Source organism: Thunnus thynnus, chromosome 18, assembly GCF_963924715.1.
Source record: "Thunnus thynnus chromosome 18, fThuThy2.1, whole genome shotgun sequence".
Taxonomy (NCBI): domain Eukaryota; kingdom Metazoa; phylum Chordata; class Actinopteri; order Scombriformes; family Scombridae; genus Thunnus; species Thunnus thynnus.
In genome coordinates this window covers 23,054,049-23,076,978 of record NC_089534.1, presented here as the reverse complement: position 1 = coordinate 23,076,978, position 22,930 = coordinate 23,054,049, and the positions used below count along the sequence as shown (strand labels likewise).

Below are 22,930 nucleotides of genomic sequence, written 5' to 3'. Positions count from 1 at the left end.
AGTGCTAATTGGTTAATTTATTGTGTATGTGTTTCCTCCACAGTGTCTCTGGAGTTTTGACTTTGTTTGTTTGGCAGTTAGCACAAAACAAAGCAATACAGAACAAAATGCTAATGATGTTGCAATTTAATGTCCATTGTGGCACTGGCTCATTACACTGTAAATGAACCATTCTTCAGGACAAAACAGGAGAGAAAGTCACATAGGAATTAAGTTAATTGTTCATGTGTGATGGATTCTGCTTTGTAGACAGTTTTCAAACTATGTGCTTACACGCATGGTTATACGCTGATGTGGGTTTTTCAAGGCTAATATAAATGCATATTTTAGTAAAACATTGTGTACTGAAATTGTTACATTTAATAGATATAATATATTCCTTTTTAGTATGTCCCTAGATGAATTTGCCAGGGTGGTAGAGCCACCAGACTAAATAAATGTAGCACTTGAGTGCAGAGAGACAGACCACATTGTTAGTGGTAGGAAAACACCCAAGTGACTGTGTGATTACATGTGCAAAGAAAGAGAGGAACCTCAAGTATCAGGCACACATATACAAGCTGTTCATTTCCTGCTAACTGGCAAACCCACCTTTCCCTCCTCCAGGTTTCATCCCCGTGTGTAGCCTGGGCATGTCTCAGATTGGACTAATGAACCTGGGCAAGGACGCCAGCACTTTTAAGTACTACACCATGTGTGGTCTCCAGGAGGGCTTCGAGCCCTTCGGTGTAAACATGAACCGAGAGATCACCATGTGGTTCAGCAAGCGCCTGCCCACCTTTGTACTTGTACCCCAGGACCACATGTTTATTGAGGTAAAGAAGTATTTTCATTATTATTATTATTATTATTGTTGTTGTAATTTTTTTATTTTTGTTCTCAGATTCTCAGTCACTGATAAAAGGCTGCATGTCAAAATCATGCATACCATATAACTGCAACATCCCTGGTTTGATTCCAGCTGGGGACCTGTGCTGCATGTCATACTTGTCTTTCTCTCCTCATATTTATTTATCTATATCTACACTGTAATCTTTCCAATAATGGCAAAATCTACACAGAGAAGGGTGTTACCCTAATCCCTAGATTGATCCAACTCCTGTCAGGAAGCAGGTTTGAAACCAAACAGAAAAAAAAACAAAAACCTAACATAAAAGTTGTCAGCTTATTCTATGCATGTAAACATAGTCATTATGAACATTGTAGCTGGTGTTGATGGACACATTGGTATTGATTCTCTTTTGATTTTGATCCCCTTCTTTTCACTCCTAATCTCCTCAGGTGACGAGGATCGATGGAACGGTTGATAGTCCTCCCTGCCTCAAAGTCACCCACAAGACATTTGGCACCCAGAACAGCAACAACGACATGGTCTACTGTAGACTGAGCATGCCTGTGGAGTTCTACTCCGCAGACATGCTATTGGACGAATCAATGAAACTCAGGTCAGACATCATTGCTGCATTGGAACAGCAGTGGATATGTTTTCCTGAACAATGACTGTTGTAGTGGCAATGTCAGATTCATCAGTGGGATAATTTTGTCTTAATTTGTGCTTATTTGCTCTGTCGGGCAACTGAAATAATTTGTTCTTTGCAGCCATCCTCCGAGAGAAGATGGGACTATTGACTATGGAAGCATCACAACTGTAAATCAACCCAAATTTTCAAAGATATCCATGACATCTGAAATTTTTTTTCCATGAATGGCTTCTCTTCATTTAGTAAGAGTTACCTGTTGTGCTGTATGTTTTCCTGGCAGTACTACCACTCAGTGAGAGTGTTCGCTGGACAGGACCCTGCGTCTGTGTGGGTTGGCTGGGTCACGCCCGACTATCATTACTATTGCAAGAACTTCAGCCTCAGCAAGACGCGGACGGTCACCGTCACCCTGGGAGATGAGAGGGGCCGGGTCCATGAGAGGCAAGCCACCTGCTTTATTAATATGTGGAGTTTATTGGATATATTAAATTTAGAGAAGTGTTTTGCAGTAAAAGAGAGTCAGCAGATTTGCCAAGTTCTCTGAGGAAATCAGGGTATACCAGGGAATTTAAAAAAATGTGCCACCTTACTGTGATTTAGGGAACGCCACACAACAGTATTTAACAGCCACAGTGTGAATCCTATTATGAACAGAGCCCCTAAGGACACTTTGGTGAATGTGTTTTCAACAATGCATTTCCTTGAGATACTTTGTCTTTTCTCACAATACCTTTTCTGTTCCACTTGCATTACTTTTTGCTTTCCCTTTATAACACTTTCCTCATTGTGCTGGTATGCTTAAGGCAAAGTTTAAAGTAAATCCATTATAGCATGGTTTTGCTGGGTGTTGCAAGACATTGTAATATACTGAAACATTTATCAATGGGAATGTGATAATATTGTGAAACTTTATTTTTTGGGAACCCAGAAACTATTGCAAGGAAAGGCAGCAGTACTTCTGAAAATAATTTAACCATAGACTTTCACATACAGACCGATACTCCCATGTACATTTCTATGAAAAACATAACATATAAAAAACAAATACAGTTATTCACAAGTTACTTTAGTTTAATAATTTCTTTCTTGTGTTCCTCAATGACTGTTAGAGTTAGTCATAACAGTCATCTTCTGAACATACCTCTGAATTACACATATGGTGACCTGCTTGTGGCAGAATTTATTTACAGTGTTGAAATGACACCGCTTATTCAGCTGAACAACCAAAGACATGTTAACTTATCTTTTATCATCCCTTTTCATCCTCCTACATTATTCAGGGGAGTAAAGGAGGGAGGTTGTGTCTGTGTGTAACCGAATGAATATGAATGAGACAAGAGTCACAAGTCAACACAGATCAATGAATGTGGCACATAATGGAAAAAAATACTGAGCACAAGATCTTTTGATTTTGAATTATCTTTGTTGTCCTGTTGATATTCACATTCACATGGATCTCTGCATGCTGAGCTCATTTTCTGCTTTTATCTTGCCGCAGTGTCCAGAGGAGTAACTGCTACATGGTGTGTGGAGCAGACGCAGTCAGCCCGTCTTCCACCGGCCGCTCCAACTCCGACCTGGAGATCGGCTGTCTGATTGACCTGGCCACTGGCCTCGTCTCCTTCACTGCCAACGGCAAGGAGCTGCCCACAACTTATCAGGTAAATAAGAACAGAACACAGAAGTGAGGAGCAGAGGACTGAGACACAAGGACAGGCTTGTTCATAAACAGCAGTGTGCGCATGTCATTATTTCTCTATTGTATGCAAAAAGAAGCTGAGTGTGGTTGAAATTTGGGTTACTACTCCACAACACTTGGCTCCATAACTATTACATTTAGAAACTGAGAACTTTTGAGTTTTTCTGTCGTAATAAATTTTTGGCATTGACAGCGTTGAGATTCATTTGTATTTCCTGCACACGCTCAAAAGATCCATCTTCCCTTCAGGTAATGTAAACAAATTTGCACTGCAGCAAATTAGACCTGCAGAATGGAAGTTAGGAAATTATACAGCTGAATTCTCATCTGTTTTCAATGCCAGTTTCATAACAAAGACAGACATTTGCTCAGTAATCCTCGTCTCGCCTCACTGGTCTCAGCTTTTTAACGCATCATATTGAATACCTGACTAGACATCAAAATCGGTGCCTTGAGAAGCTTCCATCACCTAAATCTTTCTCCTACTTTATCTCTTCATTACCATCCCTCCCTTTTCTCCCTTTTTTTCACTCCTTATTTTAGTCGTGAATTGGCATTTTTAAAAGGGGAAGCCCTCTTACGGAATCAAGAAGCTTTTTACCCTGATGAAAAGCTTCTTGTCCTGTTCCCGCATCAGAGCTCTGGTTGTTTTTTTTTTCTCTTTGTATTTACCTTTTGTGTCTGATGCTTGTCATCGATACACCAACTAATACCCATTGAATTTAAAACATAAGCTACAGTAAGTCATGGGTTTAGAGATTAAACAACCTTCTTGAATCAAAGAGCAAACGCTGTCTTAGATAACAAGAAGCACAATGCTGAGTATCAGGACCGCATTAAAGAAAATAACAACAATTATCACAGACTTAAGATTCCTCTAAGGGTTTAGTTTAAGACAGATCTGACTATTAATCTCCTCCGAGCAATGTTTCAGCATGTTGGTGTATTGTTACGTCTACCATGAACATGCAGCAGGTAGGATTAAGTTAGTACGTGATGTCTATGACTTAACTTTGTTTATTTTCAGGTGGAACCGAATACTAAGCTGTTCCCTGCTGTGTTTGTACGCCCCACCAGTGCAAACCTGTTCCAGTTTGAATTTGTCAAGACCAAGGTTCGTCTCTTTCCGAATCTAACATGCAGCAATGCTTGAACATTATATGATGCATGGTAGTTGATCTTGGTATTACCACAACAAATTTTCAAAAAATGTTTTTCAACTTGCTCAACTGGTGCCAGAGCTGTAAAAAACACTCACTCATGGTATTTCATAGATTATTACGATGATACAGAGCACTTTTGAAGAGAGCTTCTCATATTTTTCATGTTATTCATCCTGAAAGAGTCACACACTGGTCAGAAGACTCCGGTTTGGACAAAGGTTTTTAATATCATCAATTTAATATTAAGCCCTGTCTGCATTGTGAGTAGTGGTAGTTAGAATTAAACTATGACCAATATACATATGTTTATATATACAGTACACAACCTGGGATAATGCAAGAATAATTACTGTGAATGAAATATTAATCAAGTAAAACTCTTCACAATTTTGCTCAAGGATTCCTCAGGGTCTTCAAACTACACTGAAAGCACTACATATTTAAATCACTCAGAAGAGAGTGATTTTGTTTATTGCAGCAAGCAGAATATTAAAACAGGAAATCTTATGGTTAACGTTGTTTTTGTCTATCTTTTTTTATCATATTATTTCCCTTCTCCTTGCTCTGTTCCCAGGATGCCATGCCGCTCTCTTCTGCCATATTTAAGAGCGAGCACAGGAACCCGGTGCCGCAGTGCCCGCTGCGAATGGATGTGCAGACCATCGTGGCCGTGCTGTGGAGCCGGATGCCGAACACCTTCCTCAACGTGGAGACGGCTCGAGTCAGCGAGAGGCACGGCTGGGTGGTCCAGTGTCTGGAACCGCTGCAGATGATGGCCGTACATATACCTGAGGAGAACAGGTCTGCAACAAGGATAAAAACACAGACTTGTAGATTCACATGGTGTATATAACGTGATTAGTTCTGCCCTGAACTGTTATATTTATAATGTTTAGAAAAAAACTTACAGGTCAGCATTGTCTAATACATTAGTGCTGCCTTGTTGCCATTACAGTTATGATTAATAAGTGGTTTGGACATCCCATGCGCATTACTACATGAAAAAGCAATCTATTAAATACCCTGATAACTAAATACACTGAGCAACAGCATAGTTAAGATGGTTAGTAGTCTATACCTCTCACAAATAGTGTTGTTAGTGCAACTGTTGTCAATATTAAGACCAAAATTCCCATGAACTCTCTCAGTTGCAAATGTGAAATCGAACCCAGTGGCACATAATATATAAAAAAAACAAGGTTTTATGTCTGATGTTTTTTTAAATATGTTATTTTACCCCATTGTCTCAAAACTAATGTGCTAGTGATTTGGTAATTACTATTTGTTGTGATGCAAAAGGTTGAGAAAATTGCACTGTCCACAATGATTTACATTTCCCACAATGGTCTAATACAAGAAGCATTTAAAGGGATAGTGACCACAGTGTAAGCGAGTGTGGTAAATCTTACAGTAGACAGATTGATGTTGTCTAATCACATACAGTAGTTCCTTTTTGATAAAAAAACAAAGCACATCTAGTTTGCCAGCGTGTACATACTGCTTTAATGTAAATACAGACACCTTTATAATCCTGCATCTGCCTGCTTTAACTCCTCCCTTCTGCATTACTCACCTCTTTCTCTGTCTTGTTCCAGGTGTTTGGATATCCTGGAGTTATCTGAGGATGAAGACCTGAGGAAGTTCCACTACCACACACTGAAGCTGTACTGCGCCCTTTGTGCTCTGGGGAACACCCGCGTAGCTCATGCCCTCTGCAGCCATTTGGACCAATCACAGCTGCTCTATACCATCGACAACCAGTACCTTTCTGGCATGTTGAGGGAGGGCTTCTACAATGTCCTTATCAGGTCCGTTAGCTGCACTGTTAGTTACTTGGTTGAAATATAATATAATCACATAGTCATTAATAACTTCAGTGTTGTAACTGTTATATCTTGCAAATTTACCCATCATGCCTTTTTTGGGTAAATTTGATAAATTGGTAAATTTGTTTGTGTTTGAGATATGAAGGACTAGAAAGTGTAGTGGGGAAAGATAATAAAGGCTGCTGTCAGTGATACAAATGAAAGTCTACAATATTTGAAGTGTTGAAATTTAACAACCTCAACTTTCTTGCATTGAAAGGAAAAAGTTTACAATATATATTTTTTAAATTCATCAGATAATCTAATGTTGATCCATGATAGAATTATAACTTATTACAACTTCAACTCTAACAGCATTAACTGGTAGAGTGATGGAGCGGAACACAAAACCACCAAGTAAATTTGCCATATAAATCTTAATAATGCCTCTGTGATGTATTTGTATTGCCTGCAGACATTGAGTGTAGTTGACTGTCTGTTTTTTCACACATGGAGTAAATTCTCAACCTGAAACGCAGACAGACACTCTTTGGATAAATCTTATATAGTGCATAATCAATATCATGTTTGCATTCCTGTGGTTTGGAAGTTTTGTTTCAAAATACTAACTTTAAGCCACAAAGAGTTTTCAGAAGTTGGCATCTCAGCAGCTAGTCAGGTAATCGCTGAGTCATTGGTATTGATAAACAACCTGCCACCTTCCAGAGATATAATGTGATGATTTTGTGCTGTTGGACTGCAGAAATCTCACTAATTGCACATTTATACCACTTCCAGAAGGCAAATTTTAAACCCAGACCTGAAAAATGTATTTCCTGATAGTGGCCAACACCAGCAGACTTATGCAATAATTTACCTGATTCTCACTCTCATTTCCAGCATCCATCTTGAGACAGCTAAGGAGGCTCGCCTAATGATGAACAATGAGTTCATCATCCCCGTGACAGAAGAGACACGCTCCATCAAGATGTTCTCTGATGAGTCCAAGCAGCATTCTCTGCCCGGTGTCGGCCTGAGCACCTCCCTGAAACCTCGGGTCAACTTCTCCCCCGTCAGCATCATCAACACCAAGCGCCCACAGTATCTCTACAGCCCCCAGATCCCCCTTGGCATCCTGAAAGAGAAAGCCATCAGCATGCTCACCGAAGCCGTGCAGGGCGGAGGTGTTCATATCCGCGACCCGGTGGGCGGAAGCGTAGAGTACCAATTTGTACCCATTCTCAAGCTGATTGGAACGCTGTTAATCATGGGGGTCCTAACCAGCGAGGAGGTGAGACTTATTCTCCTCCTGATTGACCCTAACGTGTTCGGTGACAACAAGGAGGGCGAGGAAGCAAAGGGAGATGAAGTGTCTGTGTCCGGGGAGAAGGAGGAGGTGAGCAAGAATGAGGAGAAGGCCGTGGAGGCAGGAGAAGAGGAAACAAAGGAGAGTAAACAACCCATTAAAGGTCTGCTGGAGAAATCACTGCCCGAGTCTGTCAAACGCCAGGTGATGAAAATGATCATGAAAGCATGCATGCGCATTTTAGTGATTTAAATGTGAGACTGAAAATAGTTGCACAAGACTAAGTCCATTAATTTATCTTTCAAGGTTTTAATTAAATTTTAATTTTAGCCATCTTATTTGCCATCATCTGGTTTGGTACAGTCATTCCTCATTTGTCAGCATTTCAAAGCTTTTATGATTTATTTCTCACTGAGAAGTAACCGCATGAGTGCAAAGGAAAGTGCGGTGTTTGAATACTAATGTTTCCTTCAATGACAAAAACTTCCCAATGCAATAAACATTCAAACTTAATAAACACAGCTTTAATCCATGAATGATGGGGACAGATAATCTCTGTGATACATCTGAGATCTCTTTGTTTCAACTTGAAAAACTCTTAATCATTTGATGATTAAAAAAAAATGACCAGTTATTCAAAAACCATATCAAACAATACAGACACAGAAAGAGAAACGAAACTTTTAATTCAAAATTTACTTCTTTCTTCCTGCTGAATTAACCTCTTTAAATGGGTTTTTCAGATGTGTGAGCTGCTGCACTACTTCTGCGACTGCGAGCTGAAGCACCGCATCGAGGCCATCGTCGCGTTCTCTGACAACTTTGTGGCCAAGCTGCAGTTCAACCAGAAGTTCCGCTACAATGAGCTCATGCAGGCGCTCAACATGTCTGCCGCCGTCACTGCCAAGAAGACCAAAGAGTTTCGTTCACCTCCACAAGAGCAGGTAATGTACAATACTGCAGTGAGACAAGCGGCGTATGAAGAATTGTTTATATCCTGTTTGAAATGTAATGTATGTTCAAGGTTGTTTGAAGTATTATATTGGCACAAAAGCCCAGAATGATCACTTGAGCCTTGGGATGAAAAAAAAAAGAATGACCTTGAATGGAACAGAGGTTTGCAGTTTACGTGCCTTTTTGGTTTTTGGTTGGTCCTAAACTTTATTTTCAGCTGATATTCCCAAAGGGTAAATTGTGCCATGTGTAAGGCACAGTGATTTGACTGTGCAGTGAAAGTCAAACTGCTCGTATTTAGATTAGAAAATCATTATTAGTCCCAGAGGTGAAATTTACAGCATAGACCAGAGTTACTGAATGTTTTATTAAGTGACCATATAGGATTTATACAAGACCAGAGGTCCATAACAATGCCCTCATATCATATCATCATATCCTCTCAGATGTACCCACATAAATATTTATTAACCAAAACTGTTCTGAAAAGATTTCTCAAAACTCACCTGTTCTCTGTTGTCTTGATCATTTTTTCATTTGTTTGCGAACCTTGAACATTGCATTAACATGTACATGGCACCGACAGTAACAACTCGTCATCATGGTAACAATGTAATTGGACAGGATTGAAGCAGTGTGTGACACACACACAAGCAGTTCTGTGAGTATGTGAACATATTCAATCACACCAGCACTGAAAATATATCCATAACCTTAAAATGCTTTGCAGAGTTCAGAGCAGGTTGCTAGAGAAAACTGACTATAAAAGCACAAGGAAGTACAAAAATGCAAAGTCATCTCAGCTAGATGTTCAAAACTACTAGTTTGACCAGAACATACAGTACAGCAGATGCTGCTAGGAAACCTAAATCAAACTGGAGCAGTCTGTGGTATCTGAACCTTTAAGACCAAATTATTCCTCTCAGGGTTGACTCACTTTCACAGCAGATGTTGAAGCAATCAGCTACTCAGAGAGGTCAGACTCAGGTTTCGTTGCACCATGTCAGGCGATGGTCAGCCAGGGGGCAGACTAGACTGTGTTACCCTTATTGTTTATTTGGATCCACGATACTCTCCCTTTGGGTCCATAAATGGGAATGAATGAAGGTGACTAACATTTATGGCAATAATATTAAGTTAAACTCATGCTTTAGTAAATTCAGCATTATGTGTATTGGGGCTGAAACGATTAGCTGATTAATCGATCAGTTGATCGACAAAAAAGTCATTATTCAACGACGGTTTTGATAATTGATTTGAAGCAAAAATGGCAAAAATTCATTGGTTTCTACTTCTCAAATGTGAATATTTCTTTTCTTCATCTTCTATGATATTAAACAACATTTTGGGTGTTGATCAGCCAAATCAATTTGAAATTGTCAACTTGGGCTCCCGCAAATTCTAATCAACATTTGATACTATTTTCTGACATTTTATAGAGCAACTATTAATCAAGCAGCCATTAGCAGCCCTAATGTGAACAGACTATAGAGAATATATATCTGTTGGTTCGAAATTAATGAATAAAAAATTCCTCTGTGCTCCCGTAAAAATCATTTTTTGTTTCTTGCTTTATTTATTATCTAAATGACCTAGATAGACAGAGTGGTCATAACCCTTTGGTTAAGTATTGGTAAGTTGTGCCCTCCCGTACACCGCATGCTTTCAGTGTTTTTCAGCTCAGTGTGTAATAACTGCGTCAGCACACCGGCGTGCCAGAGGCTCAGATCGTTGTACTTAATGACTAGGCCTCATTCAACACCCATTTCTCTCTTTCTGTGTCCCGGGGCCAAAGACAGGAGGGAGATAGAGGTATAATATTATTCTTCCTGCCCAGTAGCCAAAAGGTTCCAGTTGTTTCTTTTCTGTTTTGTTTCTGTTTCAGATCACTTGTTTTTGTGCCGAGTAGCACTTCTGCATACAACAAAGCTGCATCGCAAAGAGTGAGCCAAAGTTAAGCTCTGCAGGACTGGAAAGCTTTTATGTTCAAAGTATTTAATTGCACTCCCTCTGAGCTTATAAAACCTTGCAGATAAGCACAAGCCTACAGCTACATTGAAAAATAAGTAGTAGTGGTCAGCAGCAGGTGTATGCTGTATCGCTGTATGTTCCTCCTATGGTTTATTAAAAAGTCCTGCTAGAAATAGACTTCAGAATAGCCTAAACTGGACTCTGCATTTGCTTAGCCTGAGTAAGCATCTCATTTATATTTAGTCTGTTTTATAGTTAGCTTGTGACATACAGCAGACACAGTAGATTTGTAACCATTTAGGAAACCTCATCATTAAAGCTAAATAATGTCACATGATGAAGAATTACTTTAAAGGTTTTCACTTTCTCTTGTCCCTAGACTTGATGTAAAATGCTTCAGACTATCTTTCTGCATTGATCAGACGGATACAATCTGAAAAGCCCGTGTGAGAGCTCATTGCAGGAGACTACATGAGTAATTCAGCTATTGAGCGTGACTCTGAATAATGATTGTGCTATCCTCTGTCTTTCCACTGCTCTCTGCTATGCCATTCTTCTTTTATTCATTCTCTCACATGCTTGTGCGCTTATTTATCAATTCTTCTACTTCCACTGCTCCCCAAAACATATTTTTGTGTTCCCTTCCCCTTCTAACTGTATTGTTCTGTTTGTCTGTTTCCTGCAGATCAACATCCTGTTGAATTTCAATGCAGGGGATGACTGCCCCTGTCCCGAAGACATCCAGGATGAACTCGTTGGCTTCCATGAAGAACTGCGACTGCACTGTGGTAGAGTCCAACTGCTTCCTCAATACATAATGTACATTTCTTATATAAATATTGCTCATGACTGCTCACAGATGTCCATACTTGCTGCTTATGTTTCAGTTAAGGTGAAGTATTTTGTCACGCAAACTGATTCAGTTCCAACATGTTTGTTCTTGACCTTTGACTAAGAGAAAAAAAACTTGGCTCCTTTTTAAATGGTTGAACATGAAGGCAGATAAATAACAGGTGGAAATTCAGACTGTCTGACAGAAATGTCTTTCCCCTTGCAGGAATTCCAGTGGAGGAGGATGAGGAAGAGCAAGACACTTCAATAAAAGGCCGTCTCCTCGCTTTGCTTTACAAGATCAAGGGCCCACCTCAGAAGGCGGAGGTGGAACCCACAGAGATGGAACAGGCAGCTCCCAGTAAGTCACTTTAAGAAAAAAAGAGGAATAATTCTTGCTAACCTAAACACTTAGGTTTTACCAGAGTTTCTGAAGATCTCACAGCACAGCGTTTCAATTACACTTTAACTTATTCAGATGCACTAGATCACATCTAAGAGATGAAGGAATTCACACCATATATACATATATGAAGTATGTATCTCATTTTAAAGATGGAAATGCTGGCGAAAAGACAACATACAAGTAAACTGTCAAACCACATGAGAGTATTAACAACATATTATAACATGTTCTTAAGGGACAATGAACCCAGATTTGTGACTTTTGAACTGATGTCTGAAGATCCTGGTTTCATAAAATGATGCAGATGCAGTGGAGGCAGACTAACTCTAATCACCTCAACTTTCATCTTGGTGCTGTGCAACAGTTACACAGGATTTCAGTGATGTTGCGTACCATCATTATCAGCATCTATTTAATATCAAAAGGTTTGCTGGAAAGGCAATAAGCCATAAGCCATCTGAAATCTTTTAATCCAAATCTCTGTATACTGTACATGTTACAAAACATTAGCTTTGATGTGCCACATCTGTCATATGGATTTATTCATCATAAATGATACAGAGCAAAAGACACTGCCATTCGACTGGTTTGACAAGGTCTTTGCTTTCCCCTTGAGTCAGTGGTTTCAATATTCTTTTCTAATGCGTTTTGCTGAAGGCACGGTATGTTCTGTTTCAAATAATAGAAGACTAATGGACAGCCTTTGCAAGACTCTTTGCTATAAATTTTAATGCCTTACTCTGGCCTCCCACACCTACCCTGCATTATTGAACAGCTCTATAAGTGGACAGATGATGTGATTCAAGATGATTCTGAGAGACCAATGCATTACATTCTCTACATCATATTGAAGTAGTCAAGCTAAATGATTAGTGGAGGAAACAAGCTGCTCTTACAGTCTATTATTCTGTCATTTTTGAAACATGTAAATGTCTGAATGTCTGATCTGTATATTTAAGATTATGCACCCTAATGTATAATCTGAATAACACCAAATCAATCAAAACATTTTATTAGTTCCGTTGAGTTCATCATTCACTATTACAAAAAATATACAAACATAACTGACTTTTATGAGTAGGGCTGCAACAATAAGTCGATTGGACAGAAAATTAATTGGCAACTATTTTGATATTTTTGATTATTCATTTGTTATTTTCCAAGCAAAAATGCCAAATATTTAATTGTTAAAGCTTCTTAAATGTGAGGATTTGCTGCATTACTTTGTCTTATGAGATAGTAAACTGAATATTTTTGTAATTTTGACTGACAAAACAAACAACTTGATGACATCACCTTGAGCTTTAGGAAATTGTCATTTTTCACTATTTCTTGACATTTTACAGACCAAATGATGAATAGAGAAAATAATAGCAGATGAATCAATAATGAAAGTTATTTGTTAGCTGCATCCCTAGTTATGACTAATTTTTATAACAAAGAAAATGGTTCATATGAACAAGGTTTGTCCCTAAATCTACGAGAATAAGATTCAACACATTCTCAATACAGTTGCCAGCATAGAGCTTTTTGGCTGTGGAGGAGCACTGTGGCAGGGTGGTTTTATAAAGAATAGTGTCTTACAGCTTCAGAGCTATTAGCACCATCACAGAACAGAACAGAACAGAAATGTTAAGTCATCTTCAAAATCAGTCTGCGGTTCATTGTCAGTGGAGCAGCTCCATGTTTTGTCTGCTGTTGACAGCCTCATCTCAGTTGTTTTGTTCTTAAACTCTCTCAGGGAGTGAGTGGGTTATATGTACAATTTTAAATATCAGATGTTGTAACTATTTAAATTGGTTTTAGAACACATGATTGAATTTGGTGTGTAATGGAGGTTGGTTGCTTTAATGTGATTACTATGCAGTACTTGTAAATTATCCTTCATTTTATGTATCCATACACCAGCTTGCAGTGCTCTTCATATCTACCATCTGCATCTTGAGAGATTTTTTAAAAAGTCTTTTAGTTATAAAACAGTATTAACTTGTCAGTGATGACAAGCACTGCAGCTTTTGCTGTGGCACCACAAATATTACAAAAAAAAGTTAACAGGAGCAAAAAAAAGATTTGATATTTTGTAATAGTACAATTATCAATATGGCCAACTCAGTGTTCCCGTCTCTGCTGAAGATTAATTCACAAGCACTTCAGCTATTAAAGTTATAATCCTTAAGATTTCAATCCTGGTTGACTTGGTGACACCTGTTGGTGATGACACCCTTAACTGTCAATGTTGTAGCTATTGTTAATAATGTTGAACTGTTAGGATTAATATTAACCCTAGATAGGGGGCTCCTTATCAAGAAAAAATGAAACTTGAGAAATGAAAAAACAGAATTTCATGCCTTTTTCTGCAAATTCTATTTTTTGTCAGAAAATGCTTTGATATCATTTTTTTCAAATTGAGTGATAAAACCATTTTTATAAAAACCCTGTTTTTCATTTTCCGATTTTCCTTTCAGAATAGGAAATTCTGTACAGTTATAATAACAATATAAGTAATACTACAGCAAACACTCTTTGAGCAGCTGCTTTGTCAGAACCACAACAGAGGAGCAACTGATGTATCTGTTTATAGCACACCAAATAAACTCAAGTTGTTTTAATAAAGAAGTCAGTCAATAACTGTGATCTGATTTCATGCTGCACACGGTGAGAGTAGTCTTCCTCTCACAGCAGAGCCCAGTACTGGCAACAGGAGTTTGTTTACCTTGCTGAGGAGGTGTACAGCCTTTCGTCTGCAGCTCTTTATCTAATCACTCTGGCAGCTCACAGTTAACCTTTTAGTCTGACATAAAATTAAAAACAGTAACACTGGATGACATGCATGCATTGTTTCCTGTGAATCCGTTGTGCGTGGGTTGGCAATTTTAATCCAGTACGGGAATGGCAGACTCCACCACTAACAATAATAAATAATATATAAAGAGGTGATTACAGAATGTAAATTTAACAGCTATTGCTGAAAAGATGGGGGTTTATTGAATCAAAATCCAAAAGATTTTAATTGTAAACCTAAAAGTGTTTATTAATGACGCCATATTGTGTGTGGTCATTTGGAGATTAGCTTGCAGACAGGGTAGTTTTGTGTTTGTGATGACTCCCATGTGAGCTACTGTTCGAGACGATGCAGAGCAGATGTAAAGCTGCGGGACATTCATCTTCAGGGCATCTGGCTCCCTCTGTTTGGATCTGTCTCGCCTCTCATTAGAAGTCTGCACGAATCCGACCCTCTGTTTGCTACAGATGTTGGAGTGTTTGACTTAAACACTCACAGTTCAGTGATAGCTTTGGAATAACAATGTTATCATTTGGAAGTAGTGGTGCAGCATTTAGCTGTAGCCACTACATTTATCAGTCCAGGTCACTGAGTTCCTCTGTAGTTGTGCCTTCTTTTATTGTTGCTTGTCATCTCTGAGATTGAAGTCTCATGAGACCTTAAGATGCAGTTCAAAGCCTCACCCAGACTTAACAACTTTGTAAGAAGAAATTCTCCCAGTGTGGGCTACATTTTTATTTTTCATCTCATGTCAGTTTGTCCACTGTGTCCAGATTTGAGCATTTTCACTGCTGTAAATGTGGGTGAAATGAATCACGGAGGTAGAGTACAAACTTTATTCTTTTTTATGAAAAACTCTTTTTAAATTGACAGACCCCATAGTTGTGTCTCTGCAGACCTTTCCATCCAAGGTACTCCTGCTGGAGTCTAAATGTTTTGAAGGACGGACAAAAGTCAATTTTACTCTTACCATTAATATGTCATAGACAACATAATGCACAAAGGAAAACACTTTTTAAAAAGTAGTGGTAGCTGCATTTTGCTTAAAAATTCAATCACTGTCTTCTAACCCTGAACTGGACTTGGGGGAGCAGAGCAGTGATCCCGGACTGTTAGAGCTTTACAGCCTCATACTGTACATGTAACTCCCAAAACTCCCAGTTTGATAAGTGGACACTATGTGTAAAAGCCATTCTATAAATATGCTTCAATTACCTTTTCTCTTTCTAGTGCTCAGCTGAGACGGCTTAAGCAGTACATTTATTTAATCTCTTTATTTATTCATACTTTTTTTATAGTGATAGATCAAACTGCATTTCCAGACTCAAGGTGTCAAACCTACTAGATACTTCTTCAATGTACACTTTTAATGGATCTGCAACAGCACTGAAGCATTTCCTGATGTATAAATGACAGTGTCATCAGTGTACATGATGACCAGCACATGCATATGGTTGGGTCATCAAGTCAAATTACATGTCTCCTGACATGAATAATGATACTTACAGTATACTAAACTTGTGCTTGGCTCTATTTTTGATCCAAGCTCTTTTTGCTTAGTTATACATTTACCCTCCTGGTGATAGAAAAATTTCATGGATAGCACAAAATGTTTTACTTATTCTTCTGCTTTGGTACTGTTGTGGTTCCTCTTGAGCTCCTTTTTGGATGATTGTCATGTGGGTGATATATAAGTTTAAGCTTCTTTACCTTTTAAGATTTTGTAAGTCATTTCTGACCGTGTGGTCTGATTAAATTTCTGAAATGTAAATGTAATAACCACAGACAGCCATGGAGCTCCTCCAAGGTTTCTGATCAAATGTAAAATGTATGATGTTTTAATGTAAGATGGTGTTGAGTCAGGGTTGAGAGTGCCTTATGCATTATGGCTTGAGTTTTCCTGCAATGTGAACAGCTCTGTTATTATAAGTCGGCCATGAATTATTTCTGTTTAGAGATGGAGTGATCAGTCTATCGACAGAAAAGTATTCACCAGCTACTTTTGTAAGCAATAAATCAAAGTAACTTTTCAAGCAGAAATTTCAAACATTATCTAGTTTCAGCTTCTCCATTGTGAGGATTTGCTGTTTTTTTCTGTTTACTCTGTGATAGTAAATCGAATATCTCTGGATTTTTAGGAAGTAGTGATAACATGTTCTGGACCTAATAATTAAATGATTAATGGAGAAAATAATCAGTAATAAAAATATATAGATATATGAGACTACCAATGAAATGCCCTGTAGAACATGAACCCAGCTGCTTCAGTAAGAATACAGAAGTTGTACCTCATGGCTGTAAAATACTCCTGTAATACTGAGAGAATATTTAACTTGCAAATACAGATTAAAAGAAGGGTAAAACATACTTATTTCGACTCGTGTTCGTATCATCACTTTACTGTGGTGTATGTACATTTTCAACGTATTTAGTCTGAGTTAATAGACTGTGAGTCATTGTTTGAAGACTGGCATTCCTGGACCTGGAGCAGATCTTGTAGTATGAGCCAGTCTCAGCACTTTGTTCTTATACACAGAAAATAATGTTTTGTTTTGTTTTGCATTCTAATGAGTCTTGACAGGCTCGTCTGTGTTGAAGAGAAATGCTGTTGCTCTCACACAGTAATTCCACATTTCATTACCACAGATTTGAACCTTTTCTAACAGCTTTTATGTGTGTATGTGTGTTTGTGTTGCCTTGATTCATACATAGGATAAAATACAGCTACAGAGGCCTGATTTACCTCCAGTAAAAATAAACACAATAGGACTGCAGACTCAGAAACATTACTTATTCTGGTTCCACCCTTGGACACCTGTTGTAAATCTGGGATATTTTTGCACAGCACAATATTATAAGGTATTGTTGGTGCAGTGGCACAGAGAAAAACTGACTAGAGATGCAGTCTGCTGCCTGTGTCTGGCATTTTTGTTATTCCCTACAAAGCTTCAGTGAGTTCCAGTTTGTTAAAAATGGCAGAATGATGCCGTTTGATGCTGCTTAATCAACAAACATTTTGACTAATATTTTAATTAAAGTATATACAAATAGCATTGTTGGAACAGAGAAAGAGTTAATTTCAAATGCATGGATGAGGAAAGTGCAATTAAATGTCTTAAAAATTTTGAATAAATGGCATTCACAATTTCTCAGAGCTCACAATGATGTCTTCAATTGGCTTGTTTTGTCCAAGTAACAGTCCAAAATCTATATCCTATAACCTATATACCTAAAATATGACAAAGAAAAGCAGCAAATCTTCACATATGAGAAGGTGAACATTCAGCCTTTTTGCATGAAAAATGACAAACAATTATCAAAATAGTTGCCAATTAATTTGATCAACTAATTGACTAATTGTTGCAGCTTTACATTTTATACCACAGCATACCAAAAGGGATGAGAACATTTAAAAAATGTAACACATCTCATTGGGGAGTCCTGTTTGATCCACACAGTGCACCAGATGCTGATTAGGACACAGTTTTTATTTCAGTGTTATGTTTTACTTTGTCTTCATCTAGATGAGAATATTTTTCTTCAAGTTATTATTAGATGAGAGGATTTTCCTTCCAGTTTGTCACTGATTATGTGTCTATCTATGTCAGATCTATTCTGATATATATGTTTGTGTTATCATCATCTGTATAGATGCAGTAGCAACATTTTTTTTTTTTGCTACCTGTGCAGCTGCACTCTTTATTTCCAAATAGTATTAAAGGAATTCAAAAACAATGCAAGACATACAGGAACACACTTTCTGTTCAGTGGTGGTGAAGTGTGGTTGCTCCATTATCTTAACAACCCTTTGTACCATTATTCACCGTGTGGATGTTGAATTTTCACTTCTCCAGCCAACCTGAAGGAGCTGATCTCCCAGACTATAACGAGCTGGGCCCAGGAGTCTCACATCCAGGACCCAGAGCTGGTCAGAGTGATGTTCAGCCTGCTGAGGAGGCAGTATGACGGCATCGGGGAGCTGCTTCGGGCTATGAAGAAGTCCTACACCATCAGTGCTGCGTCTGTGATGGATGCTATTAACCTACTGGCATCTCTTGGTCAGATCAGGTCTCTGCTGTCAGTGCGTATGGGCAAAGAGGAGGAGAAACTCATGATTGACGGACTTGGGTAAGAAAATATGATGCAATATATGCAGTGAAATCTCTCTGAAGTATTTCTTTTAAGGCAATGTATGTGGCAACGTGAAATTATTATGATTTTTGGCCAAATTATGGCATTTGTTCCTCATTACACATTCCTATCCACATAGATACATGTACAAAGAAGGAAGTATATTGCCTCAAAATGTTGAGATGTACAATATACTGTGACCTTCACAAATCACTTTCTTGTGTTTCCAGTGACATCATGAACAACAAGGTTTTCTACCAGCATCCCAACCTGATGAGAGTGCTGGGAATGCATGAGACTGTAATGGAGGTCATGGTCAACGTGCTGGGAGGAGACAAGTCACAGGTAGGTGTAGTTTTAACTTAATTTAACCCTTGTAAGTGGCAGCTTTTTGGCTTTCTCTTTGACCCAAAAAATATACTGGAAAAATATACTTTCTAGTGTTGATGGATGCTTACATGACCCACAGGAATTTGCACAGGAACAAGGAAACCTTTTATTCCTGCCACCTCAAAACATCCTTAATCCCAAAGTAATAAAATCTGATGACCCTGAAGTATTAGGGTTTAGTGTGCAGTACTAAATGTCACTAACTGGGAGAAATTTTCTATGTCAAACACAGCAGTCACTTTTAAATCCATTACAAGTCTAATTTGCCTACTCTTAAGCACTCTTTCGATGTGGAGGTAAATGCAAACACAAATATATAGATTGGCTTTTTTGTTCCTGAATTCAATCTGTTTTTACCAAAGGGAAAAAAAAAACATTAGAGAACTTATCTTGTAATTATGACTTACTATCTTATAATTACGAGGTCTGGTGTTACACGGTATTCTGTGACCTGATTAGGAATCAGCTATATTGTCATTGCAAATGTTTATTGTACTTTACTGCATGCTTTATTCTGATAGCTATGCAATGTGCTTCTGTAGTATACTGATCTCAGGAAAATACATTTTATCCTAAGAGGGTGAAGTAAGCCAAGAGCAACAACCCAATACCCAGAAAAACCACAAGGGTAATGGAGAGGTCAGAGGAGTAAACTAGGTAAAGGAGTGGGCATGAAAGGCGTGAGAGGGAGGCCTCTCAAGTGTGTCCTTTTTGGGCAGCGCTGACAGAAGCTGGAAGGAGATGGTTGTGATTTAATGCCACAGCTAGTGCCAAGCATGAAGTGAACCTCAGACAGGCAGACAGACCTCAGGGAGACATTAAGGCCTTCACATCTGACGCTGGCAGTCTGATCACACAGTCTCAGACATAAATTCCAGACCAGTTTACTGCCACTTGATATGTGTAGTTCACTTACAGTAGCCATATAAAGTGGCAGTAAGCATAGCTTGTAGATCAGGTTTGCAGTATTTACTCTTTTATTATCTATAATGTTGTCTTAGTCATGGCACTGTACAGAATAATGTCAAGCCATGATTTAGTTGGGTAATGAATTTTCTAGTCATGGCTTTGTTCACAGAATCATCTAAAAATATAATCAAGGCTATAATCAAGGTTTGCTATTTTTCAACCCAGACTTTAATAAAATGTTGATTCCCAGTCCTGCACAGGATTACCTTACAGGTAGCATGAATACTGAGAAACCTCTCACTGCCCTTAAACACAGTCTAAAGGTTAAAGTGCTTTGGCTGGTTATAGAGGTGGAAGCATTCGGTGTGATGGAAAGTTGAGCAGTTAGGGCAACTTGCGCTGTGTATATTTGCAGAGTGTAATTTGCCGGAGGCAAGAGGAAGATTTCCCTCCCTCTAGTATCTATCTATTCCTCTTGCAATTTACTTTCATCTCTGGTGTGGACAAAAATTACTCCACTGTTAGATTTATGCTCTGACTGAAGCTTGGACTCAACCCATACTAGAACCTACAAAAATTAGGATGACACAGAGAAAAGGCATAGAATGCAAAAATGCTTGACAGTGAAATGATTTTCCAGTTGTTGTGTTGTGAACAGAAACAGCATTTTATTTATTGACTGCACCATGAGTTTATTGATAGTCGCAGACCATTATCAGAGCCAAACACATAAGACTCAGCAGCCTCTAGACATATCAAAATAGATCACAATCCGCCTGCGCTCCTGCAGTCACTTCTGTGGAAAAACACTAGATTTCATCTTTAAAAATATACTCTTGTCTCTAGAGCAACTTCAGAAAAGTTCATATAAAACTAAAGGCTTTGACTCCAGCACATCTTTCTAAATCTGTTTTCATTTCTTCATCCACAGGAGATCGCCTTCCCCAAAATGGTGGCGAGCTGCTGTCGTTTCTTGTGCTACTTCTGTCGTATTAGCCGCCAGAACCAGAAAGCCATGTTTGACCACCTGAGCTACCTGCTGGAAAACAGCAGCGTTGGGCTGGGTAAGCAGCAACGAATTTGCTAAATGAGACGGTCATTTTACAGCTTTTTTTTTTTTTTTTGCTGTTGTCAATCTGAGAGAGGAAGACGAGGTTTAAAAATGTATGGAAGAATGTTGATATAAAGGATAAGCAAGAGGAATGAAACTGGCTTTTTAAAAGTAAAAGAAGAGATGACTAGTAAAAGTTGGAGAAGGAAGCAGTGAAAAACAAAAATATTGAGGATAAGTTAAAGGGGCTCCTTGACATTTTTTGAATTTCTTCACCACAATCTGCCCCAAAGTAGAAACTGAAAAAATGTCATTGTTCTGTTCCCAAAATAATGACAAATTCACTGAAACCAATAGGTGCTACTTGCTGGATGAGTTTTTCAGCTAATTGAAGTGTCGGCACAAACTTATCAACCATATTATGACAAGCGGTGGGTTAAGAAAAATAACAGCCTCTGATTCAAAATGCCAGGGTATCAGTGTGAGAGTGAAAAAGGGGTCACTGATAGAGAAAGAAGAATGGCAGAGAGAGAGGGAGAGAAATGAGGGACGGCGGTTAGTTAGGCATGCAGGGCAGAACTGATGAGTCACTGGGCTCCGGCTGCTGCTGCTGTAAACTAAAGCACCTGCATGTGAAAGAGGGGAGGGTCACATGGTCTGGAGAGAATAAATTAATGCAAAAACACCAGATTGTGATGCCTAAAGTGAAACATTTATTTGCTCACTTCTGTAAACCACAGCGTGAACAGGACATGGGCTTTATGTTTTCTTTGGGTAAATGATCATTTCAAAGCTGATTGTCCCAAATGATAAGTTTGCCTGCATGACAGACATAGTTAAGTGTGCACAAATGTTGTTATTCTACATACTTGTTATTCCCTTTCATTTTATTTTTATTCTTCCACCAAAAGTTCAGTGAGTTACTCCTCCTGCAATTTTGGAGTTACATGTACACTGATGGCATGCCCAGCTGATAAGTATACTATGAGTTTTGGTAGCAGTCTGATGCACAGTTTTCACATAATTAGTTGTTAAGTAGCCTTTTTTTTGTATCTGTCCCAATGCAATATGTGGATGCAATTGGCCACTTTGACCTTTTCTCTAGAGCTGTGTCACTTACAGTCATTAAACTTGGTACATTTGGTCCCTGTGTGGATGCCTTCAGCCTATAAAAAATGGCACCAACAGTGCAACCATGTGGTCAGACAGTTATGTTTTTTGTTTTTTTGTTTTTTGGCAAATAACTCATTAATCCTGAGGCCTAGAAGAAAACGTTGTGGATTCCTTGGATCAGATTGGGTGTCTACAGTTACATTTTTAAATACCTGCTTTTCTATTACCATTATGGGGCCAATACTTGGTACGCATGCACCCCCTGTCCATCTGCTCAACATATTAACACGATCAGCCTTATTGCACTGCCTTTTGGCCATTTCTGGCGCACTTTGACTTTTCTCTTTGCCTTTTGACCTGCGAGTCACCTGCGTTGGCACATGCTTTGGGGGGCAGCCGTGCCAGGTTGCCAGCACACCTAAATTTTCTTGCTCTAAGTATAAGCCAATTATTGTATGTATTCATTGTTATTAAATAATATATATTTATCACTAATTGTTTAATTAATAATTGCCACGCAATTGTGCACAGTTATTTTGAGCCATTGACATAGTCAGGGAGTGTTTTTTGCATATAGAAACACAAAGGATTCATTAATTAAAATTTAAGAAACTTTCGATGTCTGTGGTGCTGAAATGTTTTGATTTGCCTATTAAAATGTGCATTGATTACTATATTAATGCTAATTGTTAGGAACACGAGGAGTCGCAGATGAAAGTGATGTAGCTCACATTCAATGGATCATATGTATTAATGTATAATTATGTATTTTTTTCATAATGGCTTCTCAAAAGTTTCATTATGTCTGGAATTCAAACTGAGAAAATTCTCAATCACTGCATTGCTATATCACCTCAATAACACTAAGTTCAGAGTTTAAGTGCTTTTATTAAATGTGTGAGAATCTGTTGGGTTTGCAAGAAATCTATTGGAAATAA

At 38.5% G+C, this 22,930-nt stretch overlaps 1 protein-coding gene across 7 annotated transcripts in view; it reads left to right on the top strand.

Moving 5' to 3' along the window:
- Nucleotides 1–22,930, top strand: part of ryr3 (ryanodine receptor 3) — a 120,979-nt gene that overhangs the window by 56,498 nt on the left and 41,551 nt on the right. For all 7 annotated transcript variants that reach the window (XM_067571832.1, XM_067571831.1, XM_067571830.1 and 4 more), the window contains 15 exons: nucleotides 607–815; nucleotides 1,282–1,445; nucleotides 1,600–1,648; nucleotides 1,762–1,922; nucleotides 2,980–3,142; nucleotides 4,208–4,294; nucleotides 4,918–5,144; nucleotides 5,939–6,151; nucleotides 7,049–7,658; nucleotides 8,198–8,398; nucleotides 11,065–11,167; nucleotides 11,437–11,571; nucleotides 18,253–18,526; nucleotides 18,760–18,874; nucleotides 20,760–20,892. In XM_067571832.1, coding sequence (XP_067427933.1) covers nucleotides 607–815; nucleotides 1,282–1,445; nucleotides 1,600–1,648; nucleotides 1,762–1,922; nucleotides 2,980–3,142; nucleotides 4,208–4,294; nucleotides 4,918–5,144; nucleotides 5,939–6,151; nucleotides 7,049–7,658; nucleotides 8,198–8,398; nucleotides 11,065–11,167; nucleotides 11,437–11,571; nucleotides 18,253–18,526; nucleotides 18,760–18,874; nucleotides 20,760–20,892 — 2,844 coding nt within the window. The remainder of the gene's footprint in view (nucleotides 1–606; nucleotides 816–1,281; nucleotides 1,446–1,599; nucleotides 1,649–1,761; nucleotides 1,923–2,979; nucleotides 3,143–4,207; nucleotides 4,295–4,917; nucleotides 5,145–5,938; nucleotides 6,152–7,048; nucleotides 7,659–8,197; nucleotides 8,399–11,064; nucleotides 11,168–11,436; nucleotides 11,572–18,252; nucleotides 18,527–18,759; nucleotides 18,875–20,759; nucleotides 20,893–22,930) is intronic.